The sequence below is a fragment of the Culex quinquefasciatus genome, chromosome 2 (genome assembly GCF_015732765.1).
Source record: "Culex quinquefasciatus strain JHB chromosome 2, VPISU_Cqui_1.0_pri_paternal, whole genome shotgun sequence".
In the NCBI taxonomy this organism is placed as follows: Eukaryota; Metazoa; Arthropoda; class Insecta; order Diptera; family Culicidae; genus Culex; species Culex quinquefasciatus.
This window is the reverse complement of record NC_051862.1, coordinates 204,338,150-204,362,044: the sequence shown is the minus strand read 5'-3', so window position 1 is coordinate 204,362,044 and position 23,895 is coordinate 204,338,150. Positions and strand designations below refer to the sequence as shown.

General features: G+C 37.5%; 2 protein-coding genes across 3 annotated transcripts in view; one reads left to right on the top strand and one right to left on the bottom strand.

Annotated features, from left to right (window-relative positions):
• Positions 1–23,895, bottom strand: part of LOC6034385 (protein kinase C and casein kinase II substrate protein 3) — an 88,873-nt gene that overhangs the window by 43,460 nt on the left and 21,518 nt on the right. The gene's annotated exons all lie outside the window — the stretch shown is intronic.
• LOC119766474 (nuclear mitotic apparatus protein 1-like) lies at positions 17,447–19,377 on the top strand. Its single transcript, XM_038251036.1, has 5 exons — positions 17,447–17,615; positions 17,672–18,319; positions 18,630–18,796; positions 18,859–18,995; positions 19,050–19,377. The coding sequence occupies exons 1-5, from the start codon at positions 17,456–17,458 to the stop codon at positions 19,375–19,377; spliced, it is 1,440 nt and encodes a 479-aa protein (XP_038106964.1). The 5' UTR covers positions 17,447–17,455.

The following is a 23,895-nucleotide window of genomic DNA, read 5'->3' as shown; positions in this document are numbered from 1 at the left end:
TTCAAAAAATAGCAGTAAAATTGTTATTCAGCGAATGAAAATATTACTAAACTTAGTATGTTTCCGAAAACACTGAAAAATCTGAACAATTCTTCAAATGTTTTATATCAAGCTTTTCAATTGAAAACTAATAAAATTTACCTAAATTGCCTTTTTGGATGATATATTTATTACTAACCCTATGTTAGGAATTGAACAAAGGTATTAGTGCGTCCATCCCGGGAATTCCCGGGACAAAAATCCCGGGATTTTTCCAAATTTGTCCCGGGAATTCCCGAAATTAAAAAAAATTAGCCCGGAAATGTATTTTTCTTTGTAGACATACATTAATCGTTGAATACATAATAATCGATAAGAATTTAAAAGCTATAAAATTTGTATTCGGCATATATCAGCACTAATTTGGCTTGTTGTTAAATTTGAGTTTACAGATTCACAAAATTCCTAGTGTTTTAAATATTTTTTATTTATCTATCTATATTGTTAAAAGACTGATTATTACATTTATGATAAAAAATAATTTTAAAAATTGGAAAAATATATTATACTATTCAGACTTTAGTCCCGGGTTTCCCCAGTTGTCCAACGCAGAATAAAAAACAACAAATATATAATTACATTTATTACAGATTTTTTTTTTAATCCACTTGAAAGATGATCACTGCTGAAAGTTTCATGAAGATATTTTATTATAAATCTGAGTAAGAGATAATTTAAGCACCAAATTTTTCCATGCGCAAAGCAAACTGTCAAACTTTGTGAACATTTTTTCAACATTTGGACCAAATTGGCTTATTGGAGAAGACTCACAAGACCCGATGCCCGATTTTTGAATTTTGCATATTTGAAAAATGCAAGAATCAAAAGCTCTCTAGATCTGATATGAAAAACATAAAAATATTTTTATCTTATTTAAAAATAAACTTTTTAGAATATCGGCCTTCTTCAGGCACACGGAACCAGTTTAACGATTTGGTCGAACCAGTGTTGAGATATCGTGGCACTCATTTTTTTTAACTGCCAACTTCAAATTGTTATTTCTCGGCAATGGTACAACCAAAAGTTTTCAAATTTATTTTGTTGATGGATGAAAATAAATATTTTCATGTCTTGAAAATAGATTGAAAAAAATTTAAACGTGTTCTCATACCAACCTCTGACATTTATGCTGATTTACATTTATGTAACCCCTTAAGATATTTAAAAGCTGTCGTATACGATTAGATTGAAGTGTAGATTATCACCAATTAATATAATTGAGTTGATTCTATGATTTTAAGCTTGAAAACAAAACAAATATAATGATAATATAGATTTTATGAATGTTTAATAAAAATCCCGGGATCCCGGGAATACCCGGGATTTCAAAAATATGTTTCCCTTTTCCCGGGAAATTCATAACCCGGGAAAACTGGACGCCCTAAAAGGTAGTTACTCACTTAATTCTACAGTAGTTCATAAGATTATGTTTATTCCTATTTGAGTTAGATAAATCATTTTGAGAAAAATCGTTACAGCTTTACACAAACATAAAATTTCACGGGATTTCGCGGAAAAAAACTAATTACACGGATTTCACACTGTCCGCGAAATCATGAAATTTCACTAACCCTAGCCATAACCCAGAAAGTGTCAAAATGTGCATGATGCCCTTTGAAATGTTTCCGTCGAATTCTCAAATGGAGCTTATCATTTGTAACGTTCAGGTTACGGTTTAGTTATCAAAAAGACGTATTTTTAAGGTGTAACCACTACGATCTTATCGTGTAGGAGGAATTCAAACTATGAGCGGCACCATCAATCATGTGCTATAAAACCGAATTTCGAAATGCCATATAATTTGAAATTTGGTCATTCCTGGAATTCTAAACCCGTCTAGACATGCAAGCTTCTTCGTTCGCCGTTTCAAAGCAAAAAAAAGGAAGGCAATAAGAAGTGGGAATCAAGCTAATAATATGTAAAATGAGTGTTTCGTTTGGTAAACACCCCGAAATACATATGTAGGAGCTGTTCGGTATCAAAATCTGCTGAAGTTCAGATTAAAGATCTGACTTCGGAAAGGTCACGAAACTGTTCTGGTCGGTGAGCATCAAGCACATCTTTGCACACGGCAGATAAGCCACACTTGATAAAATAGTATGAATACGTTTTAAAGTGCTTCCGTTCATACAAAAGCTAAGGTATCTGTTCTTAAATTAAGCCTAATACTCAAACGCAAGCAAAACTTCAATAACGAGACCAACATTGAACCGTCTACCCTATAGCAACCACTTGAACTCTCTCGCAAGCACGAGCCACATTAAAACAACCGACTAAAATGGGTGCACAAAGATCGAAATCAATTCAACTTGAAGTGCGGTTTCTCATGCAACCTGAACCTGAAGTCCGAATTATCAACCTTGGCAAAGTCGTATAGCGAAAAAAACAAGCGCAATTTTCCCACATTAATTGCTCGTGAGATGTAAATGTTTTGCTTGTAAAACCGGAGCAGCACACAAGCCGGCCATTTGTAAGCTCTTGTGTTAGGTTAGGTTATGTTTACTACTGCACAGTGCGGGGAAGTGAACTTTACTTGGTTAGTGGGTAGGTCTTGGTTCATTTGCATGTTGAAATAGTGTAACGTATGAGCTACGCAATCGGTTAATTAGTAGGTAATAAGGGGCGGCGATTCTTGAGCTTTTGATATCCGAAGGGTACTATTCGTCTTATTAGCATGATTCGAATATTGTGCGCTTTTATCATCGGATTTTTTGCTGTGTAATTAAACATTTTGAAGTTCAAATAAAACTACATTTTTTACCTTCACTCTTAGATGCCATCCACGAATGACGTAGCATTTTCGAGGATTTTGAAAGTGCATCAAAATTCGTATCAAAAAGAAAGTTCACTGCCCCACGAATGATCACCCAAAAGCCAGCACGCCACAACAAACTCTGGCCACCGCCAGAGCGGTTACGAAATAGCCAAAGGAAAGTGAAGCAGAAAAAAGCACATCGCAGAGACCGTTACCGTACGAAACAAAAAAAAACCGAGATGAATAATGGAAAACAAACCGTCTGATTGCCGAAACAGGTGATTTTTACCATCTCCCCTTAACCCTCTCCCAAACTCCACATTGCATTCACAACAGCGGAAATTTTGGCGCGAAAAGTCCCCCCACTTTTTTCCAGCTGCAATTGCGCGCAGATCCACCTCACCCTCTAGAATACATTTGCATCGCCAATGAAGCCATCCCCCGGGCTGACCGCGCAGATTCATCCGGCAAAGGAAAGTGAAACTTCCGCGCTGAATGACGACGCCCAAAATGCGCGGCCCTGCTCACACTCAATTGATGGCCGGGGGTTGATAACATTTCGAGAGTTGGCGGCGGCGGCTTCGTACACGCAACTCTTGATGATCGGATCTTCAGATGGGAGCGTTCTTTTATTACGTAACGCAGTAGGGGGAGGGGGTTGAAGGCCGTGTTACGCTCCATACAAAATTTTTAAAATTTGTATGGAAATTTTGTTACGAGGGGGGGGGGAGGGGGTCTAAAAGTCCGATTTTTCGCGTTACGTAATAAAAGAACGCTCCCAGATGATACCCACAATTTGCCATGTGCGCGGACATTCCAATCGGCGGCGGTGGCGGCGCTTTTCTTGATTGACTTTCAATTTCGATCCTATCCATATTAATCGGCGGCGGCGGTGGTGGTGGTGGCCATTTCGCCAGTTTCTGTGTGTTTTTTACGTAATATCAAAACCGCTTGAAATTCAGTACGCACTCGCTCCGACAACCACGAGTGTGGAATCCGTGGCGAGGGATGTGCCTTGGAATCCTACTTCTTTCACCGGTCAGTTTGAATTGGAATCGTTGACATTGCTTTGCTGGTCACAGAAAAAAACAGAAACAAAGTTGAAATGCACGCAGAAATGCGGACGGCAAACGGTCGCATGCAAATCATTTCGCAATGGCGTAATCGTTTCTTTGGTGCATACAATTTGCTGCCGGTGGAATGTCGATGGTGGCCGATTGAGAGTTCATGTTTGGAATAAACTATGGAAATGATTTACCTGTCACGAATTTGTCATACTTTTAAGCTATATTCACGACCGATTTTTTTTTTTTTTTCAAAATTAAATGATTTTAGCAAAACTAGTTCACTTTAAAAGGCTTTAAGTACCTACAATATTCGAGGAAGCAATAATTGCTTCTTAGTAGAGGTGGGCAAAACCGCTCTTTTTTAGGACCCGCTCATTTTCGTTCGCTCTTTAAAAAGAGCTGCTCTTTTGAATGGCTCTTTCGCTCTTTTTCAAAATTTGGATGAAAAAGGTTTTTTCAAGAATCGTGTGATTTTGTAAGTTATTTCACATTGGACTTCTATAAATGAGGCCGCACCAATTTTTTTTTATGTTTATGTCGCTCAACTCTGACCAAATCGAAAAAAAACACGTCCCCAGTTGCATTCATTAGTTTTCAAAATATCGAAGTATGATGGACTTTTTCTTAAGCAAAAAGTAAACTTTTGTTTTCAGTTGATAAGATTTCTATTTCCATTGAAATATGAAAGTTTTTTGAAAAAAATATTATTTGCCCAATGATTTTTCGGACCGATTTTAAAGGGGAGGGGTGACATAAACTTTGAAAAATATTTGTAACGGCCATATTTGATTAAAAAAATAAAACTGAAAACGAGAAGATGCCCTTGAAAACCATAGGTCTTAGTGGTCACTATGTCAAGATTTCTACTCAAAACTGAACATTCGAGTAATTGAATGGCATCCAAACTTAAATCTAGAATGCTGGAAAAATTGCTATTCATTTTAAAATTGCGTTTATTTCTGCAAGAATTGAACTAATGCTGATATTTTATTTGGAGAAAATATTCTGTGAACTCTTCTCTACGTTCTGATTTAAGAGATAAATTCTATAAACGCTAAAGTTCAATCGCACAAAATGATTAACTTTTTTTCAAAATCTCTCAAATATTCAGTAGAGTTTTGTTAATATTTGACAAATTATGCTATTTGAAACACCCAGTTTTACAATGAAAAGTTTATTCCATTTTGTTTAGAAAATCATTTACTTTTGGTACAAATTTTTATAAGCATTGAAATTTTTGACATTGCATTTTCAATTCTCAAAAACAAATTTAGTACTACTTTTTGGAAATTCAATAAATTATATTTGTAACAAAAATCATGCCATATTCAAACGGTTCTTTCAAAAGACCGGAGTTTAAAAAAGAACCGCGATTCTTTTTTTGTGAGCCACGGTTCGTTCGCTCTTTTCAGTGAACCGGCTCTTTGGGCGGTTCGCTCTTTTTTTGTCCACCTCTACTTCTTAGAATATTATTATGTTATTAACATTACTATATTATTATGTTTTCCCTCGACTCTTCTTGAGAAGGTTCGACGGCTTAGCCAAGGTTTCAACATATCAAATAAAAAATAGGTTCATGTCAACTATTAATTTAAAACCTAACAAAAATTAAATGTGAAAAAATAAGTTGTTGCAGTACGTCATTAAAATTCAATATACAATCCAAGCTCGATTATCCGAAGTCCTCGTAAAACTTTAACTTCGGGTAATCGAATCACGACAAAAATGTATTTTTTGAGTCGTTGAGCTCAAATGTGATCCCAAACATGCTCCTAAAAGTATTTTAGAAATATATAAATACTTATTTTTTAATTTTACGGGTTATCCGTCGAATTTGACTAACACTGAACTTGTGAAAAATAAATAAATAAAAAATATGTTTTTATGTGGATCGATTATCCAAAGTTTCTTAGAAAACCTTCGGATATAATTGAAACTTTGGATAATTTAGTCATTTAAAAATTTATCCAAATACAAATACATAAACATCAAATAAAATACCGGGAAAAATATTTGAAATTTTGTGTCAGCACATAAGTTTGAAAGTATTTAAGTACAGTCCAGACTCGAATATTCGAAGCCTTGATTATCCGAAGCTCTCAACCAGTGCTTGCGAAAATTTGACTTTGTTTGTGATAGCTGACAGAACACTACAATCGTCTTCACCATGAAAACCAGATTTTTTCATTCTACTTTCGTTCGTTTCACACACAAAGGAATGAGTGCTACGCAAAGTCACTCACACACACAGAAAAAAAAATCATGGTAATATTACATCTGGGAAGGGGTACATCTTTTATGTCAGAAAAAAGGTGTAATTTTACCTCTAAAAATGTGTAATTTTACCACTTTTCTGGTGTAATGCCCTTTTTCAGTCTAAATTGAGGTAAAATTACATAATAAAAGAGGTAATATTCAACCTTCCAAAATTAGAGCTTCCAAATTTACATTATTTTTTACTGTGCAATCATTGACTTCCCCCCAGGAAAAAAAATCGCTTAGAGAGCGGTCGTTTGACATTCTACCGAGATTCCAATCATCTCTCCAATGATAGCAATTATATGACTTCTGTCACCACGCAGCAAACACTAGGAAGAAAGAGACAAAAAACAAGAGAAAGAGCACGTTGTCTCGTTCGGTCGGCTGCTTGAGTGGTGCTCACTGCTCATTTTTTCGTTTGTTTCGTCTTCGTGTTTACGTTCACCGACCGTCGCCAAGCAATGACGATCATGACAGGCGTTGTAAGTCAACGATCAAATATTGTTTTGGGAAATGATCGCTGATAGAAAGTTCTATCGAATATCGAGCAATCCCATTCAGTGATAGGTCCCTTTTCAAGCATTGCTCTCAACACAAACTGTGAATAGTTACTATATCGATGCCTCTGTGCTCTCTTGTACTAAGCCTGCTGGTTTTTCTAATTAGTTAGCATAAGAGAACACAGAGATATCGATATGTGAGCACTTTGGAGTATACAAAAAATATCTTCTTGTTTGGATAATCCGAAGTGATTGAATAATCAAAATAATACGAAGCAGCGATGGAATAATCATCATCAAAAGAAAATCATTGGACGTTCATCAAGAGAAAAAATCCAAAGGGAGCTTGGCTCTCCTCTCTCGCGCACGATCGGTAAAAACAATCTAAAAAAACATCATCTTGATCATTCGGCGAAACATCTTTTTCACTACTACACTTGCAAGTGTAACGTCACACGTCCAAAAATGATCTGTAACATTTTGTAGATGGGCAACGTGTGTAAACAAAGTGAAATATTTTGTTTTAAGTGGTGCTGGCAAGGAAATTCAAAAAAAAATCAGCAGCAGATTGATTTTCCTGGAGAAACTCGGGATCGATAGGCGTCTCTTTCGCGGGTGAAGAAAGTTCGCAAGCGAAAATGATTTTTTTTCGCAATTATTCCATCCCTGATACGAAGTGAAATTTTCGCAAGGATTTTTAACAACCCAGTATGAGATGTTCTATAAAACAAAACTCCTGATTGTTTGGAGTATTTACGACATACACTAAAACAAAATTTACAGTAACCTAAGGCCGCAGCAAATACCAGGGCTGAAAAGTTATACTTTTCAGTAATGAAATGAGTGCTGGTTAAAGCACTTGTATCAAGAAGTTTTAACTTCACCTCGCTGAACCGTTTTTTTTTTATTTTTCGCATTAAAACACTACCCAATGTAAAATTATTTCTATTTCTATTTCAAGCCATCTTTAAGCTTGTTCTGATAAGATTTATGTATTGTTATAAAATTAAGGATTTGGGCTGCCTCGCCTAGATACTTATCACTAAGCCGGCTTATCACGAGTTCGAATCCCCAACATGTGAGTCATTTTTGTCGCGGTGTTGCTGCAATCCAAACACATGCAGTAATGCAACACTATCACGAGTTCGTTTTACAAACGAACCTACATCGATGAAAACATTCCTAGCAGAGTTGGCATGTCTAGGTTCGATTGTGTACTACATTGGTACTTGCAGCAGACACATTGTAAAACATCAAGAACTCGTACTGAACACAGACACAAAGTATCAATTGCGAGTTTGCACCCAATAAAGCAACAAAAAACATTTTTTACGCACATTTGGTTCGAAAGAGAGCCCAAAACAAACAACCCACCGCCGGCGCGCATGTAAACAACTCGGCGGCTTGGCTAATCGACTAATTAAATCGCGTCTTTATTCGCGTTTTCATTTGGCGTTTGCGGCAACTGTGTGCGTTACGCGGTGCGCTGATTGGTCTATTAACGCGATTCCCTACCCCCCTTCGTGTCCTGGCCAAGTGTTGATAAGAAATGCACTCACAATTCGTTCCAGACATTAGTCACGCTACTAGCACCTATAATTACACGCCAGCCCGTTTTGGATTAGTTCCATCTGTTTTTGCTGCGTCTCCTTCTTGCACTCTAATTCATTACACCTGCTCCAGTAGTAGTAGTTGTGCAGTCGTAGTTGGTACCCTTAATTCGATCGAACACAATTGTTCGTGTGCCGGCCGGTCTACACAGTGCAATCCTGGCCCCTGTTTTACCCACTTTTTTTGTGCTCACTCAGGTTGTGATTGCCTGGTAACTACAACACCAATCAACACCTCTCTCTATCTCTCTGTCGAGGCTGAGTTTAGTCAGTCAGCGCGCGATTACATAGTCAATTAAGTACATGTGAGAATGTGATATAAATAGAGCCGGTCGACCTCGCGAAAGACCGGCGCCGCGGAGTTGTACACAAGTGCAAACACTTCTTGAGCCCTCCATTAAAGAGTGCTTGCAGTGCACTGGATTTGGGCTTGCACTCTGTGACTTTGTTGTGACTAGTGTGGAGCAATGGCCCGCGAACTCGCTCTCGCGTCGGGGGTTCTGGTGGAAGATATGTTTCGAAATCGACGTTTGAAAGGTTCTCTAACGATTGTGTTAGGGGTTACCCTGTTCAATTGTTGAAAGCATGTTGAACTTGTTTTTTTCTGTCTTGCCATTGCACTTTGGAATGCATTTCAAGTGCAGTTATGTATGGCTGTTTGGAGTAGGCAAAGTATCTTGAATCTAGAACAAAGTTGTGTGAAATATCACATTCTAGAATAATTTGTATTTTAGATTGCTTGATCGTTTGAAATCCTAATTATTTATTTGAAGCATAATTTCTTGCAAATTCATAAAAAGTACCAACAACAAAAAAGAAGTACAAGACAAACGAAAATGCAATAACAAAAACAGCACACAAAAAAACATTGTATAAACGATCTTTGATATTTTAAATCATTAAAAGCGGCTTCAATTTTTTTTAAACTAAAACAATAACAATAATTACTTGAAGGAATTTTTTTTCACTGATGTTTCTTTCGTTAAAAATCGTTCGAATAACTTATTAGATACAGTCATCAAAATATTGGGTGCTATTTTTTTCAGAAAATCTAATTTTTCTTAGTCATTTTCCCATCACCACGGAAAATGTAAAATCTCAAAGTCGTGAATTGTGTTCATGATTTTGGGAACCACGAAGTTATATATTCACATTTATAGTGCAAATGCGCCAACTCATGAATAAATTCCTTCGTAATTCTTAAATTCATAAACACAACTCACAATTTCGGGCAAGGGTCCTGATTGCTCTAAAAAGACTCTAACACTCGCGATCACAAATCGAACGTGACGAAAAACTGCTCTAATCGTTTCCTACAGTTTGTCACTTTCATACTAGTCACTACTGATTACTTTCTCTTTGCTCTCCCTCTCACTCACATCGGGAAGTACAGCGGATGACTCAGAGAGACCGATTGCGTTATGTCGCTCAAAGCAAAGCTGATATCAAATAGTCTGCGATCGGCTTTGTTATGATCATTTATTAAACTGCATAAAATCAATGTTACCAAAAATGTATTGCAAATTTGTTGATAACACAACATCAAAGACCCATTTGACAGCAATTTTCAAACAAGCCAAACATAAATTGACGGCAATCTGTAGTAGTGCAGGCCAAGTGAGCGCCTTGCTGGTATTTTGTTAGATTCTCTCCTCTCTGAACATATTCTTTTGTGACTCTTGCGGACGGACGGAATATGGTATCGCTGTGTGGAGCGATGGACCAAGACGCTGAGCAGTTCTGCAGTTCGACTGAAACTTTTTTGGTGCCTTCGGTATGCCCAGAGAAGCCATTTTGCATCATAAGTTTGTCCATATAATTTTCCATGCAAATTTGGTAGCTGTTCATACAAAAATGATATGTGAAAATTCAAAAATCTGTATCTTTTGAAGGAATTTTTTTGATCGATTTGGTGTTTTGGGCAGGGTATGGATATGGACTACACTGAAAAAAATGATACACTGTAAAATTTTTTTTGATGATTTTTAATTTCACTTTTTGTAACATAAAAATTGATTTGCAAAAAACACTATTTTATTTTTTTTATTTTTTGATATGTTTTAGAGGACATCAAATGCCAACTTTTCAGAAATTTCCGGAATGCATAAAAAATCTTTGACCAAGTTATGATTTTTTGTATCAATATTTTTTTTTGAAATAATAGAAATATAGGTCGCAATTTTTTTCAATTTCATTTTTCGATGTAAAATTGAATTTGCAATCAAAAAGTACCTTAGTGAAATTTTGAAAAAGTGCACCGTTTTCAAGTTATAGCCATTTTTATGTAACTTTTTTCAAAATAGTCGCAGTTATTGCTTTTTTTTAAATAGTGCCCATGTTCGCCCACTTTTGAAAAAAATATTTTTGAAAGGCTGAGAAAATTCTCTATATTTTGCTTTTTCGGACTTTGTTGATACGACCCTTAGTTGCTGAGATATTGCCATGAAAAGGTCTTTTCGAAAAAAAAAAATTAAATTTTTAAATCAAGACTAACATATCAAAAGGGCGTAATATTGAATGTTTAGTCTTTTTGAAATGTGAGTCTTGATTTAAAATTTATGAAAACATTTTTTCGAAAAGATCTGAAAATTTCACGAATGTTTCATATTTTAACATTATAAATCGGGCCATAAGTTGCTGAGATATCGACATTAGAAAATGGTGGGTTGTTTGGGTGAGACTTAAAAAACGTAAATTTTCTTGTTTTTAAACCTTTGCATGGCAATATCTCAGCAACTAAGGGTCGTATCAACAAAGTTCGAAAAAGCAAAATATAGAGAATTTTCTCAGCTTTTCAAAAATATTTTTTTCAAAAGTGGGCGAACATGGGCACTAATTTTAAAAAATCAATATCTGCGACTATTTTGAAAAAAGTTACATAAAGGCTATAATTTGAAAACGGTGCACTTTTTCAAAATTTCACTAAGTTTCTTTTTGATTGCAAATTCAATTTTATATCGAAAAATGAAATTGAAAAAAAAATTGCGACCAATATCTCGATTTTTTGAAAAAAATGTATTTATTCAAAAATCATAACTTGGTCAATGATTTTTGCCCATTCGGGAAATTTCTGAAAAGTTGGCATTTGATGTCCTTTAAAACATATCAAAAAATAAAAAAAATAAAAATAGTATTTTTTGCAAATCAAGTTTTAGTGACAAAAAGTGAAATAAAAAATCACCAATTTTTTTTTACCGTGTATCATTTTTTCAGTGTGGTCCATATCCATACCTACAACTTTGCCGAAGACACCAAAACGATCAAAAGATTTTTAATTTTCACATATAATTTTTGTATGGACAGCTGCCAAATTTGTATGGAAAATTATATGGACAAACTAATGATGCAAAATTGCTTCTTTGGGCATTCCGAAGGCACTAAAAAAGTTTCAGCCGGATTAAAAAATACAGAAAAAATCGAATGACCGAAATCTCAGAGAATTGCTCAGCTAGTCATGTTCGCTCGCGAATGGTTGCGCGCTCCAGTCGGCAGAGATTCGTTCGGCGATGAGTGATTTATGTTTTGCATGGGTTTGATTTAATCAAATGTCCGGTATTTCGACTTTTTATATTTTTCACAGTACAGTCATCCCACACATTCGGAATTAGTTAGTCCCACATATTAGTTTCATTGTTTCCAGTGTGTGAAGTCATTATTTTGTAGAAAATATGTACTCCTGGAGATAATCAAAGTTTGTTTACATCCGTAAGAAAAAAGTGTTCCGAATTTGTGGATTTCAAGGGTCAAAGTTTTTCTTCAAAACTTGATATAAAAGTTAAAATTTGCAGTTTTTCGATACAGCATTCGAAAGATCGTAAGAAAAGCTTTCAAATAAAGATAAAAGCAAATCATTATGTTCAGTTATCGATTTTCTATGATTTTTTGAACATTGGCCGATCTGTAAACTGTTCCGAATATGAGGGATGACTGTGTAAACTATTTTCACAATTTGCCTGGTTCAAAACTTTCAAAATCTTAATTTAAAAAATAAAGTTTTAAGAAATAACAAAATATTAAAGCTTTGTTTTCCTGATCAATATTTTCTAGTTTCAACAAAATCTTGAATGAATAAATAAAAATAGGAAAAATACTTCCAAAAATGCTGACTACAACTCGCAAAAAGTAAACATTGATGAAGGTCATTCACTCAAAATATCAGCAATCCCGCCGCCTTATCAAAAGTCAAATTTACCGCTCAATAAAGCAACAACAAAAAACAAGCGGCAACGTTCCTCCACCAACGGTCCGCGCTTTTAACCGAAAGCAATTCCGCGCTCGCCGGTTATAAATTCATCCAGCCAGAAAACAACCAAAGTGGTCAAATTTTCGCGACTCGCTTTTTGCTGCTACTGCAAAAATTGATTAAGAAATTGCAAGAAATGCGCTAGAGGTGATGTATCAGCTGGCCCAATGAAGGCAGATGTGAGAAATCGGCTTTCAATTTCTCCCTTTTTACTTGAGGTATTTTAAGAGCTATAGGGAAACAATAGCAAAAAGTGAATTTTAGGAGAGATAAAAATCGGCGATGCCAGAAGGGGGCGAAACAAGTGAACAGAGATACAAATCCAAACGATCGGCAAGAAGTAAAAGTTAAATGGTTAATCGAGAGGAAAAATGACCACTATTATTTTGGCTTAATTTCTGGCGAAACTGTATGTTTAAGGCAACAGAAAATGTATAGCACTGCATCGGTCAGATAAACACAACTCCAGTAGGGTAAAGGTTCGTTAATTCGTCCAAAATTTAAAATATATCTGATAAAAAATGTAGAATACGTTGAAAAAAAAACATTAACCCAAAAAGGAACCACCAGTATTTTTTGGCACAAGAGTACACGCGGAAAAAAAGAAGGAAGAAAATGGGGCTTGAAATCGAAAGTGAAATGATCTCAATGAATCGATTCGATATTGATGGTCAGTGTGTGTGTGTTGGTTTGTGGGTAAATGTACGAACGCGAAGCAAAATCGATTAACGAGATTTGATAATGCGTTAATTATTCCGCAGGAATCATTATGCTATCCGCGTGCTCGCTTGAGCTCTCTGGGGGTGGTTATATCATCTCTCGTCATGGAGGTTCGATCACGTCAGACTGTGGCAGCCTTTCTGGGTGGTGGTGGTCAATGGACGGCGTGGGAGATTTTTTGTTTGCATGGAAGTGGGGAGTTGTTTGTATTTGTGTTTGTCAAAGCATAAATATTCCATGGATATGAAGTCACTTCAAGTGGCTTTAAACTCCTAAATTTCCTAATATTAAAAAAGATATAAATTTCAAGCTTAAATTTCACAAAGATTGAAGCAAAACATATTTACATTTTGGATTGGTTTTTCTTCGGAAATGAACTTGTGAGTAAAATGCTCTCAGCCAACTTGAACCAACATATAGTGTCTTCTTTTATCTACAAAACGAAGTCCTGTTTAACAATACAAGGTTATCGTAAAATTTCCTAGAAATATACGCCATAATGGATATTTAAGAAGCAGTACAATTTGTAAACTAAACGATTCCGATCCTAAGTTGTTAACAATGAAGAAAAAGTTAGTCTCTAATTAATGATTTTATTTTGGAACTAATTCCACTGAGCAAAAGTAACAGATTACAAACATTACTCAAGTTCAAACACTGCAGGTTTCACACTTATCTCACAAGCAGATAAATAAAAGAATAATAAGCTTCTGCCCAGGCAACTTATCGTGGATGTAAATATTCCCATTTGCACAAATATACACTTAAATTCACCTGAACACATCCAGCGGAGCCGGGACTCGGGCCAACGTGTCCATCCATCGCAGACACACACACAGAGTCCCATCCATCATAGATATTTATAATGCGATATTTTTCCCGGCTAACGCCTGCCTGCCTGCCTGCCCAACTGATAAGATAGTAGCACCTTGCCCGATGTGATATGCCAAAAGGTAACAACTCTTTATATGGGTCGCTCGGTAAACCACGTTTTGAAACGTTACACCGCAAGCTGTTGGAAGGAACCAGCACCGTTACAGTTTGGTGTTTCTGCGCCGGCTACCTTGAATTAGCGGGTGATCGTCAAGCAGCCGAAACAACGCTCCATGACGGACACTATTTCGAGCCGAAAACAAAAAAACAACAAAATTTATTAAAACATACTCGCGTTTAGAGCCAACGGCTCACGCAAGGTAAAAGTTGAAAACTGAGACCCCGAAAAAAACGAAAACGTGATGATGAATTAGGCGGCATCTCTCTGTGCCAACGCTTGTATAGTTTAGTAGCGGGTGCTTCCTGTGCCCATCACATCTTCATCACAACGACGCGGACAGATGATCAACGCGCGTTTCCGTCGTGTCTTGAAAGGGGTTATGAAGTAATACGGACCTAGTTGTTGCGTTTAAGTGCATTCCGTTTGGCGTTCAGCTGTGTTTGAAACTTGAGGGAAGATTACCTGAAAAAGGAAAGGAAAAAGGTTGATGTTTAGTATAGTGTAACACTGAATGGTTAATCTAGTCAAAATACACGAATAACCAATTACCCTAACTTCAAAATAATCTAGTTTAGGTGACGATTCTTTATCGCACCCCTCTAATGGCTCAAACTTAGAAAAAAAAAATTCCGCGAAAACACCTCACTCAATTTGTCACGGCTTTAATGCTCCCTGTCAAGCTATGTGGGGTTGTAGTAGAAGGCAATAAAAGCTTTATGTTTATGCCGGCGACGAGTTCGTGCCGGTCATGAATGTGACCGATTTATGATCAATCGAACTTTATTGTTTGCGTGACACTGCCACCCGTTGATGACCGTTCCGATGTGACAGAGGGGGTGTTCTACTTGTTAAATAGTTTTAAAGTTAGAAATGATTGGATAAACTTTATTTTCACAGCAACATGTGTTCTAGAAGAAAGAGTTTTAAAAATTATTTGAAATTTCGTACAATACTTGAAGCCTACGCCTCAATGTCCAAGTCTGGAGTTTTTTTGAAAAGGTCCAATAAACCAAATTTCCAGTTTTTGCTTTTGAGTGAAACCTCCTTGAGTCAGGGGTATTAAAAAACACTTAAAAGCAAACATTGAAAATTTGGTCTATTGGACCATTTTTTAAAAAAAAATCCTAAAATTTGAACTGTGAGCAATTCTCTGAGATTTCGGTCATTCGATTTTTTTCTGTATTTTTTAATCCGACTGAAACTTTTTTGGTGCCTTCGGTATGCCCAAAGAAACCATTTTGCATCATTAGTTTGTCTATATAATCTTCCATACAAATTTGGCAGCTGTCCATACAAAAATGATAAATGAATATTCAAAAATCTGTATCTTTTGAAGGAATTTTTTGATCGATTTGGTGTCTTCGGGAAAGTTGTAGGTATGGATAAGGACTACACTGAAAAAAATGATACACGGTAAAAAAAATTGGTGATTTTTAATTTAACTTTTTGTCACTAAAACTTGATTTGCAAAAAAAACTATTCTTATTTTTTTAGATATGTTTTAGGGGACATAAAATGCCAACTTTTCAGAAAATTCCAGGTTGTACAAAAAATCTTTGACCGAGTTATAAATTTTTGAAGCAATACTGATTTTTTCAAAAAATCTAAATATAGATCGATACTTAAGCGAAATTTTCATAAAGTGCACCGTTTTCAAGTTATAGCCATTTTTAGGTAACTTTTTTGAAAATAGTCGCAGTTTTCCATTTTTTTAAATTAGTGCACATGCTTGCCCACTTTGGAAAAAATATTTTTGAAGAGCTGAGAAAATTCTCTATATTTTGCTTTTTAGAACTTTGTTGATACGACCCTTTGTTGCTGAGATATTGACATGCAAGTGTTTCAAAACAGGAAAATTGATGTTTTCTAAGTCTCACTCAAACAACCCACCATTTTCTAACGTTGATATCTCAGCAACTAATTGTCCGATTTTCAATGTTAAAATATGAAACATTCGTAAAATTTTCCGATCTTTCCGAAAAAAATATTTTCATTTTTTTTTTTAATCAAGACTGACATTTCAAAAAAGCGTAATATTGAATGTTTGGCCCTTTTGAAAATTTTAAAAGTATTGTTTTCGGAAAGATTGGAAAATTTCACGAATGTTTCATATTTTAACATTGAAAATCGGACCATTAGTTGCTGAGATATCGACGTTAGAAAATTGTGGGTTGTTTGGGTGAGACTTAGAAAACATCAATTTTCCTGCTTTTTAAACCTTTGAATGGCAATATCTTAGCAACTATAGGTCGTATCAACAAAGTTCAAAAAAAGCAAAATATAGAGAATTTTCTCAGCCTTTCAAAAATATTTTTTTCAAAAGTGGGCAAACATGTGCACGAATTAAAAAAAAATGGAAAACTGCGACTATTCAAAAAAATCCTGAATATGGCTATATCTTAAAAACGGTGCACTTTATCAAAATTTCACTAAAGTACTTTTTGATTGCAAATTTGATTTTACATCGAAAAATGAAGCTGAAAAATTTTTGCGACCAATATTTCGATTTTTTGAAAAAATAGAGTTGATTCAAAAATTCATTACTCGGTCAAAGATTTTTTGCACAACCTGGAAATTTCTGAAAAGTTGGCATTTTATGTTCCCTAAAACATATCAAAAAATAAAAAAAAAATAAAAATAGTGTTTTTTTTTTGCAAATCAAGATTAAGTGACAAAAAGTTAAATTAAAAATCACCAAATTTTGTTTTTACCGTGTATAATTTTTTTTTCAGTGTAGTCCTTATCCATACCTACAACTTTCCCGAAGACACCAAATCGATCAAAAAATTCCTTCAAAAGATACAGATTTTTAAATTTTCATTTATCATTTTTGTATGGACAGCTGCCAAATTTGTATGGAAAATTATATGGACAAACTAATGATGCAAAATAGCTTTTTTGGGCTTACCGAAGGACCCAAAAAAAATTTCAGCCGAATTAAAAAATACAAAAAATAAATTTCAAAAAAAAAGATCGATTTCGTAGAGAACTGCTCTGTTAGGATTTGTATCTTAATGTCCGGTTCCGAATGTTGGCAAGGAACTTATAAGTACTTCGATAACTAATGTTTTATCAAAAATTTCGCAAATTAGCTGTTTAAATAGTGAGAATTGCTAAATTAGATTGAAATATTTACGAATTCTTAAATAACCTGCAAAAAATTCGAGAATTTACCCTAGAATCTTCCCCAAGATTCGAGTATCCAACCCTACTGAAAGTTTAGAAATCAATCAAAGTAGTCCAACTCAATTTACATAGTCAAAATTTGATGGTCGTCAAAATTGAGAAGTTTCTAAATTTACGTGAATCAAAAATGTCCGACTCCCGTTCGTCCAGCTGTTCCGAAAATGAACCGATCCATGGTATCATCAGCAAGCTTGACAACCTGGAGAACACCATCAGTAACCTGGAGCTGGATGTCCGAAATGGTAATTCTTCCCAAAAGAGTCCCAAACGACAATTTTTCAAGAATCTTTTCCCACAGAGCTCAACACCCAGCGCCTGCTGAACCGCTGCCAGCTCGCGATGGCCACCAAGTGCGAGGACACCCCGCGCGACCCCTCCCTGGTGGAATACCTCAACCAAACCGGCGGCTACGGCAGCATCAAGTCCGCCGGAACCGGCTCGTACTGCTCGACCTCCCCATACGGCGACTGTAACTGCCGCTGCAACCAGGCGCTCGCCATCTACCTGGACCAGCTGCGCCAGGCCCGGCTCGAGGAGGAGGAGCTGCTGCGGAAGCTCAAGATGACGGAGATGAAGGCGCAGCTCTATCGGGGCAAGCTGATGGATGCGAGTGCCGTGGTTGAGCGCCAGAAGCAGGAGATTCTCGACATGAAGCAGAACGACGAGCAGGTCACGCAAAAAATCAACGCCGCACTGGAGCAGGAGAACCAAACGCTGATGGACGAAATCAGTCGGTTGAAGCGACTGCCGGAAGAGCTGTGGGAGCGGGAACGTTCGCTGAAGGCCGCCAACAAGGAGCTGCAGGAGACAAAGCTGACGCTCAAGTCTCTGTTGTTGAACATTGAGTCGGGGTTGGAGGCGTGCGAGGACATTTCCGGCGAGCTGCAGCAGGAGCGGAGGCGGGCCTTCGACACAATGACCGAGATTGACGAGGAGAAGCGGAAAGGTAGGCGGCTGCTGCCGTTGGCTCTCTCTGGGTTGACAGTGGAATTTCAGCAATTTGCATAATAAAACGATGGCAATAACAGAGCAGAGTCGCTATTCCAAGCGAATGGGAGAAATAAAAAAAAGATTTTTGCGAAACTAGTCTCGGTTGATGGGACGCGGTTGTCGTGAAATTGATACTCAGATTAACCCCCCGTAGGCCAAAAAAAAATAAGCCGGCCTTGTTATGATAATATTTCGGAGACGCTGATATTTCTCTGCGAATAGGGAGCGCGGATGTTCTAAATTTCTCTTTTTTGCATATTTGTCAGTCATGAACTGGGTTGCCAAATACAGCGAGCTGAAGGAGCAGTATGAAACGGCCAAACAGCAGCAGGAATCGGTGTCCAAGCTGAGCCGGGAGCTGCAGGACAAGAGTCGCCAGCTGGAGCAGATTACCCGGGAGTACAGCGTACTGAAGGAGGAGAGCGTCGCATACGTGAGCGGTCCCTCGCGAGGAAATTAGTGTGCTTTTGAGTGATTAATTCTTGCTTTATTCAGATATCGAAGGTTGAGGCTCAGAGCGAACGCCAGCGAGCGGAGTTTAACGAGCAATATCTGGAGATGGAGTGCGAGAATCTACGGCTGAAGGTGGCGTTGGAGGAGCAGAGTTCAAAGACTTCGGATGCAACGCACAAGTAAGATATTGACTCTTCTAATACAAAACTACTTCTAATGAATACCATTTTCAGGATGCAACAAGAGCTGGTAAATCTGGAGCAGAAGTTTACCGAAGCTCACGAGGAGGTCCGGATGTTGAAGCAGTACAACGAAGCTGCGGCGGCAGCCGCGGAGTTGGGATCTCGCAAGAAGGACAATGCCGAGGTGGACGAAACCTGGCTCGAACGGCAGTCCATAAACTGTAGCTACTGCGTCGGCGAGGACTCCACGAAGGAGTCCGGAACCGCAAGTGGCACCAGTTCGTTGGAGAAAGATGCGTCATCGAAGGGAACTGCCGACGAAGGTTCCAACTGTAAATGTGACGAAGGGGACAACAGTCTGACTATCACTTCCAAGTAACTGATAGAGACGTCGGTAAATGTTTAGTCTTGAACGATAGATAAACAATTCGAGCAAACAGAAGCAATTTCAGCGCGGTCCAATAAAATGTTTACCCAGAACAATCTATCAGAGAGTCCAGTATGTGCACAACTTGTCAGCAGTACCAACTTTCATCGATCAAAAATGTTCCGCGCGCCATTTGAGACAGGAAATCGTGTCACTTTACCCCCTTCCATAATGAGTACTTTCGAGGTGGCAATGCCGCGCACTAGTTTCTCTTCCAAAACGGAAACCCAACCTTCAATTATTGTCGGTTAGGCCGGCGTTTCGCGCCTCCATTCTAGCCGTCGTAACACGCGCCACGATCTTCTGGTCGTATGTTGCAAGCGGGGTTGATCCACCTAAAAGGTGGAATGATTCTTGCTTGCGATATTGCTGTGAGAATAACAACAAGAACGCACCTTGTCCGCACTAATTGAACCTCTGACTTTGGAGTACACCCAAAGGCAAGCCACCACCATCTGTTGGTTGAAGAACGTGCTCAAACTAAGCGTCTTCTTCCCCCCTCGTCGAAAAGGGCGTGAACATCTTGATCATCACACACCTCAACCTCGCTTTGGTTAAATGGAGTTCAATTAGTAGGTAGCAGCTGTGTGCTCGCGGATCCCACCGCTTGATTGGTGTCAATGATGGCAAATATTTACTTCGCAACACACATGGAGGTAAATCACCGAGAAGGTCGTCCCGGCCCGACTCGCACAGTTATCAGATCTACGCTGAACATGGCTCATTTCCGATAAAGCTACGTTGATTTCCAGGGAGTTCTACCAGCTGTCAACGAACGTCAAAGAAGCTATCAGAACGGAACCACCTATTGCAGAGTAACGAACTGCCCTGCCGATCTATTGATTTTCATTATTTAATCCAATTTCGCTGTCTTGCAAACCCTCCCATTCTCTACAAAGTAGCCTAACTCTCTGTTGGTATGTGTGCAACAGAGTAAGTTCTACATGCAATCATGGTGTATGTGTGCCCGGAGTTGGGAACGCGATCCGGTTCCACACCGGTAAGCATACGGAATGGGGAACCCAGCAGGGCACACACAAACAGAACAGAGACTCGAAAACCGGGTGCGCTCGTCGCCGTTTTGACCAAACTTGTGGAGTTCAGGCCTGGGAGAAGAATACCTAGACAGAGCGAGAGACCTAGGAAGAACGGAACTTTGTGTGGAATGAAATCCAAGCATTCCGGGTCGGTGAATACCGTGCCGGTTGTGAACGAATAGAAGAAATCATGACCTATTCTACCATCATACCTTTAAAAACCAATTTACGCCCAGCAGAAACGTTACTCCAGAACCGTGGTGCAATACTCTGCCCGCCCGGATCGGGTATCAACACCGTTGTTTCACCTGAAACACATACACGAGAATTGGTCAGCCAAGCGTGAAACCCTTCGACCCCCCCCCATGCACTGTCCATTCCCCCCTCACACTGTCCAGCCGTGATGTCGATGATAGGTTTTAATCTAGCGAATTACGGCACCTTAAAAGTCGATTTCGAAAGAAAACGGTATCGAAATCGCATTCTTAACATTACTTCGGCTTATCTTTCCCCCGAGGAGGAGGGTGGGCTCGTGGGCCCCTCCAAAGTGGTTCAAATGTTTGCGCTAATCGGGTTATCGGAGCAAACATGGTGCCTGCCACCGCCTAGGTGGTGGCGGCGGCGACGATGACTCTATACCACGAAATCCACTCAAGTCACGTGTCCAAACTTCAGCCTAGTTTTGTCGTGTATTGTAGAGTGACGCGTCGCGACGCCCCTTATCAGCGTTCTCAAGAGTTCTCCTTACACGGCCGGTTGGGAACATGGTTGCGAGGTAATTGAGCTCATAACCGTCGTGTAGAATGGGAATTTCATATCGGCTCGGAAATTGGATTAAAATTATAACTGCGATGTGCCCACCGAGTTCGGTTTGTTATGTCTCCTGGTTGGTAGTAGCGGGCGTGACAAGCTTTCTTCAAGAAAGGCTGACTGTTGTCCTTGAAAGCAATATGTGGCTTGTTTGGCTTTCGTCGGACAAGAATATTTTTGGTAAATAACATGTTTTTCGGGCGAAAGGCTCCACAAACAGAAATATTTTTTTATGTTGTTTATTTGATAAATATGTGCACGTCTCCAAAAGGCATTTTTTGCTTTTCAGAAGTTCAAAAAGCCTATGCAAAGCTTCAATGAAATTTTGAAAATATGTTTATTCAAAAGATTGGAGAGATTTACAAAGATTTCACTTTTTAGCATTGAAAATTACACAAATAGTTGCCGAGATATCGTCAGGGGCTCATCCATAAACCAAGTGGACACTTTTTTTAATAAATTCTAGATCGATTTTGGCAGTTGTCCATACAAAAATGGTACGTAAATATTCGAAAATCTGTCTCTGTTGAAGAATTTTTTTTATTGATTTGGTGACTTTGACAAAGTTGTGAGTAATAATATAGATTTTTCACAAAACATTTTTTTTGAATTAATTTGTATTTACCCATGTTAAAATTCCCAAAATCCGCATATTTTTTTTAATTTTAGATTTTTTTATATGTTTAAGGGAACAGAAACTTTCGATCCAATTTACGCAGTTATGATTTAAAAAAATATATATATGTGCTTATGTAAACATAAAAAAATAGATACAGATTTTTGACCATTTTTGTTTGGACAACTGCCACAGTTTGTTTGGACAACTGACAACAGTTATCAAAAACTGCGATAACTTGAAAATTTCAGCGATGACCTATACATGTTAGGGTATCAAAAGCTGCGTATTTCAATTACGAAAATCTTTGGTCCCGAGTCCTTCAAAACAGCATTTTATGTTTTCATATGACTTTTTCAAATACTAAGCTGGATTTTTGAATCTTCTTACTATTTTTCCCAAATAGCCAAACTAATCACTAATTCTTTGAAAAAAGTGGTTTTTTTGCGAAAATCGTCGAAAATGGCAATTTTTTTGGACAACTCTAACACGGCGTAGGTCACCCTAATTGCCAAACAAAAAAATACGGGTCTAATTATTTTGGCCAATTTTTTTTTCGAATCATTATTTTTAAAACATGTACTGGGGTAGATCACACAAAGTCCATGCACTATTTCGGAAAAAAAGTTTTTTCAATAATGCTTAGAAAAATATTTACGTTAAAAATTCTTAGTTTTAATTCCGGGGTGACTTTGATAGTCATAGTTTTTCTTGTTCGTTTCGTTTTCGTTTTACGGAGCAAGGTGGGGGACGCGGCCTCAAGTCAGTCCAAGTCCGGTTTCTTGTGGAAAAAAGGGTAGTGGCCGAACTAGTATTGCATACCAAATGAACACCACCGGAAGATATAGGGGATCGGGAGGGGGAAGGTGAAAGAAAATTAGTGTAGGTGTGAGTAGTAAGAACTTGGATGACATGAGCAGTTACGTTAATCTAACTTCTTACTAAAACTGAATAAAGGAACTATGAAATTATGATTTAATCAAAAACTAATTTGAGATTTATACAAAGGGAACCTATGATGTATTTCAAATTTAAAGGAAATCAAATAAATTTACTGGAAGATGAAAGATGAAAACTAACTTGTCAATGGCATTTTTTCTGTGCTTCGTCCTGTCGCGTCCGTCAGTAGTCTTGTCGTACATTGCAACTAACTTTAATTTAACTGATCATTTATGTCCTTATTCATTTCAGAAAACTAACTAACTTGAATCAACAACCTCAACTAAAATGACTGAAAGTAACTTGAATCTCAAATCCCCGAAATTTTAATTACAAAGCCAAACATCCCTTTACCTATTTGTTAAACCTGTCTTGCTGCTTCCAAAACAATAAACATTAATGAAACGTTCATATTTTACAATTTGAACGCTCGTTGTTAATACGACTATTTCGTGCCTTCCATTTCATTAGGGCACACAAGCTTTCCAAACAAGAGTGTATCCCTATCATACCTTATGTAAACTATCTTTTGAGTGAAAGAGACACAATCCTGTTCACACCTGTGTGTCCTTTTGAAATGTTAGGCTCTGTTTGGTCGTCAAAACTCCAGTAGATCCTCGATTCGCAACAATGGTCGATACAACCACAATCCGAAAACCGTTAGTTCAACAGATTAACGAATTTTGTCCGATATCATTTCATTATTGATTGATCGAGACTCTATGGATTTTATGACAATTCAGAATGGTTAGTATACCACTTGAATTGAAATCAGAGATTCTGATAGCATTACTAAACTGGCTTACACATAACTGGAGTCTGGAAGTATTAAACAACCTAGAAGAGTTACAAAAAAACTAACTATTCATCCCTAATATCAAACAGTTTTAAACCTGTTCCTAACAGATTTCACGAACAAGAATATTGAGACTCAAATAAAAAATTTCAATATCTTGCAATTTTACATATTATAAAAGCTGTGATTTCTATCAACACAAGTATATAAATATAAAATAAATGTGTGATATATATCAACATCGGAAACCATCTTTGCAAATAGCCCTGAAA